The sequence below is a fragment of the Tupaia chinensis genome, unplaced genomic scaffold (assembly GCF_000334495.1).
Source record: "Tupaia chinensis unplaced genomic scaffold, TupChi_1.0 Scaffold000119_2, whole genome shotgun sequence".
NCBI classification, from domain to species: Eukaryota; Metazoa; Chordata; class Mammalia; order Scandentia; family Tupaiidae; genus Tupaia; species Tupaia belangeri.
The window spans coordinates 4626190-4636571 of NW_006159586.1; the positions used below are offsets into that span (position 1 = coordinate 4626190).

The 10382-nt window shown below is 44.9% G+C and overlaps 1 protein-coding gene across 1 annotated transcript in view; it reads left to right on the forward strand.

Moving 5' to 3' along the window:
- MAPK4 (mitogen-activated protein kinase 4) overlaps positions 1-10382 on the forward strand; it is a 190391-nt gene that overhangs the window by 164315 nt on the left and 15694 nt on the right. Inside the window, 1 exon segment of the mRNA XM_006144455.3 lies at positions 7056-7200. Within this exon segment, the coding sequence (XP_006144517.1) occupies positions 7056-7200 (145 nt within the window).

A 10382-nucleotide genomic window follows, 5' to 3' on the forward strand; every position in this document is an offset into this window, starting at 1 on the left:
TTTAAGAGAAAAATAGGGCAGCCTCTGCACTCCAGGGCATGATCTCCCTGCCTCTCCCTTGCTACTCTGTTTACTCCAGTTAGTGTGTCGCAGTGATAGGCATCACACAATGTGGTGTAAAGGCCGTGGGCCCAGCCAGACCCTCAGCCTGTCCCAGCCACAGGACCTAGATAAGTCCTTTTTTTAAATTTAATTTAATTTTTACTTAATTCATTCTATCACTGTACATCACCACAGCTTGTAAAATGAATTTTCCCAGCATAAATATACTGCACGGCAGTCCAGTTAAAGGAATCATACATGTTATCAACAGCAGACAATCCTCCATTTCTGTGTCCCTTATATGTCCTGCCCGTTTTTCTCCTTGATTTTTTCCTCTCATCCTTCCCCCACGTCCACCTTCCTCCCACACTGTCTCCAATATCCACAACCATTTTCCATGCTTCTATATCCTCTAATCTTTCCATTTCTACCATAGAGTGTGGACATTCAGTATATGTTAAGTGGAGACATATGATATCTCTCTTTCATAGTCTAGCTTGCTTCACGCAGCAGTAAATATTCCATGTTCATCCACTTTCTATCAAATGCCAGGGTCTCATTATTTTTTTACAGCTGAGTAGTATTCTATAGTAAATATGTTCCAGACTTTTTCAAATGTCCATGAATAGACAAGTCATTTTACTACCCGGTGATGAGCCTGTATCAGATCCATGCAAAATGCTAATATAGTGCTGGGCGCAGAATAAGTCTGTGGACCATGAGCACATCCTGGTCCTTCCGATCATCTGTTTATAGTAACATTCTATGTCTCTAACCACACGACATGTTCTTTGAACACAGGATCATCTTTTCATTATTCATAATAGAGCACAGGCATCCACAAGAGAGAGAAAAAGAGATGAGCACCCTCCACCGAGTCCGCTCACGCCATCATCCCTTCCTCCATCTCAGCCCTCAATCCTCCCAAGAGTACCTGGGATCTTTGGCATTCCAACATGTACCCGGCATGTTTCAGGCTGACCAGGCCAGGGATTCAAACTGCAATGGCCATTTGGGTTCTAGCTTCTCTTAAACAGCACATTACCTCTGAGCCACAGAGCTGGCCCGATACAGGGTGATCTTAGTCCTGCAACCTTCATGTGGGGACTCCAGACACATGCTAGCTCCCAGGACACATTCCAGAAACTTTTGACTGGAAAGATGCCATGGTTAGAGCCCTCCACCATCCTGGCCTGGAAACAAGGACAACCCTAAATGCTGACTCAGTGTGAGGGGAGAAACAGTCCTCCCCCAGCCTGTCTGCCACCTACCACATACACGGAGCTGAGGGTGACTGTGCTTATTGTTGGAGTTGTCTTATTTGAATCACCATACCTGTAGTCACATTATCATTATAGGGTGAAGTATAAGGGTTATTGATCATGCCTTCTTCCTCAACTTTCTGACTCCCAGACACAAAGGATCAGGCTCAGAGAAGTGATGGCATGGAGAGGGAAGCCACAGGACACTTAGTTTAGTATAATACTGGTGTCCACCCAGGGCTCCCTGGCCAGAGCAGCAAATGGGTGCCCACCCTCCTGAAGTGACTTTGATCCAAGCTGTGCTGAATACCCTGGCAGGCAGCTGGGGCTGAGTGCTGTTTCCTGGCTCCCTCTGCAAAAAGAATACTCAGAGCTTTAATTATACCTTCTCTCTCGATCTGTTGGGAGCCCCTAATTATGCTTTTCACAGGGCAGCTGCTGCTAGATGATTTTCCAAACACCTTTGAAGCTTTCAACGTCAAAGCCTCCCATGGGCTCTATATGACTAAAGGGACAGCAAAATGGGCTGGTGAGAACAATACAGAGGGAAGCCCAAAGGCCCCCACGAGAAGGTCTAGAAGGGAAACTGAGTCCAATAGCCTTCCATTGTGCCTCCCTAGCCCTCTCGGCTGGACACAAGAAGGGGGTAGGAGAAACTAGACAATTGCATAGGAACAACTCCAGCCCTGTCTCTTGTATGCTGAGAGCTGCTCACTGAGATCTGTGGGAGTGTGGCTTCCATGTCACAGAGTAGTGATGCCTCAAGCCTCACATGAGAACAAGACCCCGGCTGACCTGTGACACCACATTCAGACAGTGCTATTGGTGCACAGCGCATGTACCTACTGTCCCACCCTCTCCCTCTGTGGTCAGCCCAGAGCTGGGCACACCTGCCTGAAAGATCAGCCTGACCACTGCCCCATTTGCCTTTCTACATCAGAATGAGCCGAAACTATCCTCATCCTGCAGGCTCAGGCAGAAAAGCCATTAGAGGATTTCTTTTGGGCCAGTACATTGATTTATGAGCTCTTCTGATGAAATTGAGTCTCCACTCCTGGGGATTCTTTAAAGTTTTTGTTTGTTTGTTTTAATTCTAAAAAATTCTAACTTTCATCTCATCCACTGAACTGAATTCTGATCACCAGCATTGTGTTGTGGACTCCAGAGCCTCTTCCACTTAGATGTCCAGGGGTCATCTTGGCTGAAGTCAGGACCCCACTGTCTAGCCCAGATCTAGGAAGGAAGCCTCCCATCTAGTTCCGTCTCCCCTTCCCAGGGCTTCTCTTGTTCCAGGGCTTGGCAAAAGACACTGCGGCTTCCCAAATTCTCCTCTGCCCTGTGGCTTCTGAAACACATCAATAAATCCTCTTTATGTTTTTTAAAGAGTTTGAGAGGGAAGTAGCCATATGGAAACAGCGAGTAGCTAGCCATAATCCAGCAGGTTTTTGAATTTCATTCAAAGGTAAGGGAGAGCTGGGGAGAAACTATCCTAGCTCCTATCATAACCTGGTCTATAATTCTAACCCAAGGGCAACCTTGGCTGTGTGAATGAACTTTCTTTTATTTCAGAATTGGTATTTCAGAAGGAAGCCCTGTGTCCTCACTATTCTCCAGCCCTAGACTCCGCAGAAAGATGTTAATTCTAGAACATTCCATTCCATAAAAACTGTTCATTTCCATATCAGTGAAAACTCCCTGAAGCCACCTCCCCTTTGGATAGTCTGCTTTAGAGTTCCCCTGACAATTTCCTCCTCTGGCTAGAATATAAAACCAGACCATGCTTTATTTATAATCCACCCACCCAGAAGTGAACTTCTTCAGACAGTTTGGCTTGTCTCAGTAATTTTTAGAATCAAACTTAAATTCGTAACAAACTACTATACATATAACATGGATGATTCTCAGCTGCACTGGGCTAAGTGAAGGAATTCGGACTCAAAAGGTACATATTGGGGCCAGCAGGTGGTGCAGTGGTTATGTTGCTGGACTCCCACATGGCTGACCGTGGTTTGAGTCCCAGACCCAGTGATTTGGTGTGTGTGTGTGTGTGTGTGTGTGTGTGTGTGTGTATGTGTGTACCTAAGATCCCAGGAGGAGAATGGAGGAGAAGGGATTGTGGCCTGGCCATTCCCCCGGGGGGTGATTTCTCACTTTCCCTCTCTCTGTCTCTCTCTCCAGCAAGTGCATATGCCCTACGGCAAAACTCTCTAAAGAAAAATAAAAAGTTACATATTGTGATTCTGTTTATATGACATTTTCACATAGTAAAAGTACAGGGACAAAAACAGCGATCGCTAGGGGTTGGGGCTAGGGGTTGGCCAGAAGGGGCTTGAGAGAGAGAGAATGTTTGAAATGATGGGATTGTTATGTACCCTGACTGTGACGGTGGTGACATGATTCTTTGCTTTTGTCAAAACCCATAGAATTTAACACTTTAAAGAGGGAGTTTGATTCTATGTTACCTATACATCAGTAAACCTGGCTTTAAATAATTAACCTCCTAATAATAATTACACTTGTCAATTCTTTTCGGGAAAAGGTGGAGCATAAATAGCAATGAACTTACATATACTCCTCACCCACCTATGAAAGTAGGAACTGGGTCTCTCCATAAAGTGTGTCAAAGACGATCCATGGTCCCTGCAGAAGGTGCCTAGCTCTGAGTGAGGTTCAGCCCATTCAGGAACTCCCCTACTCAGTCTCTCGTTCATTTATTCAGAAGTGCTTGCGCACACTTTCTGGGAGGCACACATGAGGCTGAGCAATGCAGAAGTAGCCATAGAACAAGATCCGGCTACTACTCGTGACAGAGACTAGAGGTTCTGGGACTGGTTGGATAGTGGGTGGTGCTGCAGCGAGCAAAGAAACAGTGACAGGACAGGGCAGCTTCTGCAAGAAGCCAGTCTGAGACTGTTTTCCAGGTAGGGCAATGAGTCCGAGGTTATTCATCCAGGGAACATATAGTGCAAATGCTCAGAGAGAAAGAGGGGCACTTTCTAAAGATAGTAAGGACTTCATTTTGCCTGGAGATTTGTGTGGTGTGTGGGTCTACTATTCAGTTGTTGGGAAAGTCATAACGCATTTTTTGCATTAAAAAAAAAAAAGAACAGAAAAATACATCATGGCTTTCCTGAAACCTAATGTATCGTTTCCAGCTAAGAAGTGTGTTCCTCTTTCTCTTTCCTTCTACTAGTTCGAGGTTCTATTCTGAGGACATTCGTGCCACAGATGGGAAAAAAACTGCTCTTGTAATTCTGGACTCGCAGAAGGTTTTAGACACTTATTAATCTTTGCTCAGCAAACAAGATTTCAGAGGCCAGCCAGGTGGCATAATGGTTAGGGTGATTGGATCCCACGTGGCTGACTGTGTGGTTTGAGTCCAAGACCCAGCAGCTTGGACAATATGCAAGGCATATGTGCATGCATGCCCAAAATTCCAAGAGGAAGAGGGGGGAGAAAGGACTGCAACATGGCCATCCCCTCAAGGGGTGATTTCTCACTCCCCCCACCATGTCTCTCTCTGGCCAGTGCACATATCCTATAGCAAACTATTTTATTTTTTTAAAAAAGAAAACAATTTCAGATTAATTTATCAAAAGTCTCTGAGTATTTGGGCTTCTTAAATTTTCAACTGTTTTAATCTGAATCTGTGGTACTTCTTACATCAAAAAATTCAGATGCTAAACTGACATCTGAATGATATCAGCAAATAACACAACCATTCTTTAGGTGACTCATTGGGTCCCCTCGGTAGTAACTGTCTCATCTTAACCCCCGAATGGGCCTGTTTTCTCACTTTAAAAAGACTGTTCCAGGGAATCCAAATGAACATTCCCTAGATTCCCCCTGTTGGTCTGGCTTTCTGACTTATGTAGGAAATAATTTCTAAATTGCTTAGGTATACAGACAGTCCCTGATTTACTATCAACTTTGCAACTGCATGATTGTGAGAGCGGTACAGTCAGTAGAAATCGTACTTGGATTTTTTAATGTTGGTCTCTTCCTGGGCTAGCAATATGCAGTAGGGTACCCTCGCGATGCTGGGCAGCAGCGGTAAGCCACTCTGTTTTTCACTTTCAGTACAGCATTGAATAAATCATATGAGATATGAGATATGATTCGGCACTTAACTATGAAATAGGCTTTCTGTTAGTTGACTTTTACCCAACTGGAGGCTAATGTAAGTCTTCTGAGCATGTTTAAGGGAGACCAGGTTAAGCTGGTGTTCAGTAGGTTAGGTGTATTAAATGCATTTTTGTCTTAGAATACTTTCAACTTTTTAAAAAAAGAATTATTTATTTCATTTATTATTATTATTTTTTAACTTGCTATAGTCATCAGAGAGAGAGAGAGATGTGGGTAGGGAGGAGGGAGAGAGAAAGCAAGCCACCAGGTTCAAGACTCAAACCACAGTCAGTCATGTGGGAGTCCAGTGCCCTGAGCACCATGCCACCTGCCAACCCCAAATACTTTCAACTTTTAAATTTTTTTTTTTTAAGAGAGATTTTTGCTATAGGCCGTGTGTGCTTACTGGAGACACAGACAAAGGCAGAGACAGAAAGCAAGAAATCACCCCCCAAGGAGGATGACCACATTGCAACCTTTTCTCCTTTATTCTCCTCGCAGGGTTTTCGCCACACACGCACATGCGCCTGGCATGATTTTTAAGCCACTAGATCTGGGACTCGAACCATGGTCAGCCATGTGGGAATCCAGTGATGTAACCATTATGTCATCTACTAGTCCCAACTTTTAATGGTTTTATTGGGAGGTAACTCTGTGGTATGTTAAGGAGCATTGGTATTTTCCTATCTATGCTAAAACACCCATGTCATCACTGCATGCCATAAGGAAGGATTCCATCCAGACCACACATCATTGAGTAGAGACCCGAATCAGCTAAAACATCTATCCCTTAAAAAGAAACTACGGGTTCCAGCAGTTGGCATGGTGTTTAAGGCACTAGAGACTCCCACATGGACAACCACAGTTCAAGTCCCAGACCTGGTGGCTTACTTTCTCAATTTCTTTTGTATCTTTCTCTGGACAAATTAAAATAAATGATGAATAAATAAAGTTAAATAAATAATACTTATGAAGAAGAAGGAGGAAGAGGAGGAGAAGAAGAAGAAACCACATAGAACTTCCAGAATCTTGTGGGCTGATAAAAGCTATGTTGACTCTGTCGTCAGGACTGTTAGCATAATCCATTTACTATGATGATGACCCTTTCTATTCTCAGTAAGGCCCTGGAGTCTGGCTTTGTAGCCACATTAATTCTAATCGTAAGTACCCAAGCAACTGGCTGAATTTCAAAGTCATGGCTATTTCTGACATTCAGTTGCTGAATAAATGAAATCCTAGTGTTTTAGCATTACTCTGTTGATGTCGGTAATGAACTTGAGCAAAGCTCCTATTTATTCATCTTCTTACTACAAAATCTACCTTAGATTTGTTAGGCATAGTTACATCAAATTGGAGTGGGAAATTATTCCTTCTAAAATACTGATATCCAGAATCCCTTTTTATAGAAGAGAACCCTAGGGACTCATAAAATTCCCCCACCAAAGCCTACAAGCCCACACATCAGTCCCAGCTCTTCTAACCACCAATGCCTTTTCATGATCATTGAAAAAGGAACATGAATGAAAGGCATCCTAAAAAAGGCTCATAGGAGAGAAACTGGAAGAAGCCTGGGAGAAAGGGCCTCTGCAAATGACTGAACAGTAGAACCGGGATTTTGTCTTTCAGGGTTATCTGTCAGAAGGGCTGGTGACAAAATGGTACCGATCTCCACGCCTGCTCCTCTCCCCCAACAACTATACCAAAGCCATTGACATGTGGGCCGCTGGCTGCATCCTGGCGGAGATGCTTACAGGGAGGATGCTCTTTGCTGGTAAGTTGCTAACTATGCCACCTGCCTTCTCTTCTGGTGCCATTCTATAAAAAGGGAGAACTGAGTGCAGAATACATGCTAATCACCAAACATGGTAATCTTCTGCTGAAATTACTTCTGTGACTTTCACGGCACAACTTGGAGACACCTTATTGTAAATTCATATAAAAATAATAGACTAGTAGTAGCCTTTTGAGCACAGAACTTTTGCAATCAAGTAACCACTTTGCTATGGTTTGAATGTTTGTGTCCCCCTAAAATTCCCATGTTGAAATTATAATCCCCTAAAGTGATGGTAGTCGAGAGTGAGGAGTTGGGGAAGTAATTAGGTCATGATGGTGGAGCCCTCAGGAGTGGGATTAGTGCCCTTAATGGAGCCCATTTTCCCCTTCCACTGTGTGAGGGTATAGTGAGAAGGTGCTACCTATGAGGAATGGGCCCTCACCAGATACTGAATCTGCCACTGTCTTAATCCTGGACTTCCTAGCCTCCAGAACTGTGAGAAATAAATGTTTGTTGTTGTAAGTCACCCAGTCTATACATTCTGTTATAGCAGCCCAAATGGACTAAGATACATTTTAATCAAACAGCTTGAGGCTTACTGCTGAAAGCACCCATCCTACATATTCAGTCCCTTCCCTCTCTCTCATTAGGTTCCCTGTCCTATAGCAATACCCAATGACTCACTGCCTTCCTTATCCATTGTCATTTTTTGCCTACTTTGGCACAGTGACCCCCCCCCCAACACCTTTGCTTAGAAAACTTATACTGCAGGACCAGGGGATGGTGTGATGGTTACATCTCTAGGTTCTCACATAGTCAACTATGGTTTGAGTCCCAGACCCAGTGGCTTAAAACTCACTAGGTGCATGTGTATGCTTGCCCAAGATCCTGAAAGGAGAATGGAGGAGAAGGGATTGTGGTGTGGCCATCTCCCTTGAGGGGTGATTTCTTTCTACTTCTTGCTGTCTCTTTGGCGAGCATGTGCAATGTATGGCAAAAATCTCTCTCTCTAAGAAAGAAGAAAGAAAGAAAGAAAGAAAGAAAGAAAGAAAGAAAGAAAGAAAGAAAGAAAGAAAGAAAGAAAGAAAGAAAGAAGGAAAGAAAAAAGAAAAGAAAGGAAAAGAAAACTCCTACTGCACCTTGAGACTGAGTTTGTGCCTCAGTTTCAGTCTCCATTACATCTTCCCTAACCCCACAGGGCATGAGCCATGGCTTGGCACTTCCGTTGCACTTCCTACTCATTTCATTCACTCTTTTCTTGCTTGCAGTAGTCATTGCTCTCTTCACTCCCGTTCACTCACTCCTCTGCTGTGCAACTCACACTCTCTCTATATCCCACACAAGTTGTCCCCAACCCCCCAGTCCACCATGTTGCTAATACAGAGGAACCCATTTAGCCTCCTCCTGTAGCACTGGTAGGCAATGCTCACCCCTTCCTTCCTGACTGGCTCCCTGAACCGGCATCATCCTCCTGCCTCTCTGGCTAGTCCTCCTTAGTTGCTTCCCACCCCCACTGGTTCTTCTTTTTCTGTTCTGTGTCCCTCAACCCTTTCCAAGTTTCTATCCTCAGACCTAAAAGCTGTTCTCACTCACTCACAAAATTTTAACCCACCTCCTCCATGTCAGGCTGACTTGGCAGAGGCTGGAAACTCAGAAATGCTCCATACCGTCTCTGTGGACCATGGCCATGGCTAGCTTGCATCTACTGGTTTGAGCCCGGCATGGCAGTCAGAGCCCTGAAATCCCATCTCCTTGCCACCTTTCCCCTCTAGTTCCCTGGTCCCTTCATACTTGGTCCTCCTCCTGTGCAATGAGCTCCCCTCTGTACAGCCCTGCCCACTATGCTCACATACTGTTTCTGCCTCACCTCCCCACAGAGTGCTATCCCCCCTCCATGGCTCACCCTGTTCTTCTTCTATTTCCGCTCTAGCTCCTTGTAGGTAAGGATGCAGTTTCTCCCACTCCCTGCAGATGGGAGCAAAAAGAGCCTCCGTATGCTTCTTGCTCACCATTGCTTCTTTGCAATGAAATAAAAATGGAAATTGAGCTCATAGAAGTAGAGTAGAGGGACCAGCAGATGGTGTAATAGTGACATCGCTGGGCTCCTGCATGGCCAACCATAGTTCAAATCCTGATCCTGATGGCTGCAAACTCATGCCAGGCACAAGTGCATACATGTCCAAATCTGGAGAGGAGAATGGAGAAGGATTTGCAGCATGGCCGTCTCCCTTGGGGGTTGACTTCTCACTTTCTGTCTGTCTATCTCTGTCTCTCCAGCGAGCACACACACCCTATAGCAAAAATCTCTCTTTAAAAAAAAAGGAAAGAGAGTAGAAGAGCAAGAGTTTAGCGGGAGGGTGGAGATTAGGAAGTTGCTGGTCAAAAGACACAAAATTTTAGTGAGACAGGGCCAGCCAGTGGCGTGGCAGTAACAACTGCGATGCTGGAGCAACATGGGAAGGTCCCCAATTCATGTCCTGAGACCTCCCTTTATACACTACTTAAGTTCTGGGTCCTTGGGGCTACCCAACCTTGCCAGTGAGAGAAGAGAGAGGGTAAGGTAGAGTTACCCCAACCCAAGCTCCTAATAATATCCCCCCACCAAACCCTCTGAGCCCCACAAAAACACAGATAGCAGCAGCCCTTCTGGTATCCCCTGAGAGCAAAGGCATGCCCTTATCCACAAGAGGCTCCCTGCACCCTGAAATCCTGGCTTTCTGTCTTTATACCAGCCTGAGCCTGCAAACACCAAGGATGCTTAAGATCTCCAGCAGCCCCGAGGGAGCTGGCAGTTCCCTGTGGCTGGTCCTGGGGGCTCTTCTTTTTCTAGAATGAACATGTATTGTGTGGTTGGTAGAGTGATTAGCTCAGTGGGCACTGCAGACTGCTTAAGCCCACAGGTGAAAAGGAACCACCTACTCACCTGTCAAGGTCCCTGGCTCTGTTCTCAGAGGTCTGAGGATCCAGCTGGGGACACAAGAGTAAAAAAAATGTAAATAAATAACAGTATTCAGTGAACCTATCTGTACCCGGGGTGAACCTTCCTGCTGTCTTATTTTTTTCCAATTGAAATTGCACAGACCTCCCAATTCCACGTTTTCTGGTCAATTGAAGGCAGCGAAGAGAGGAAGACAGGGATGTAGGAGATCTAACCCTGCATATGGATTCAAGACTCTTTC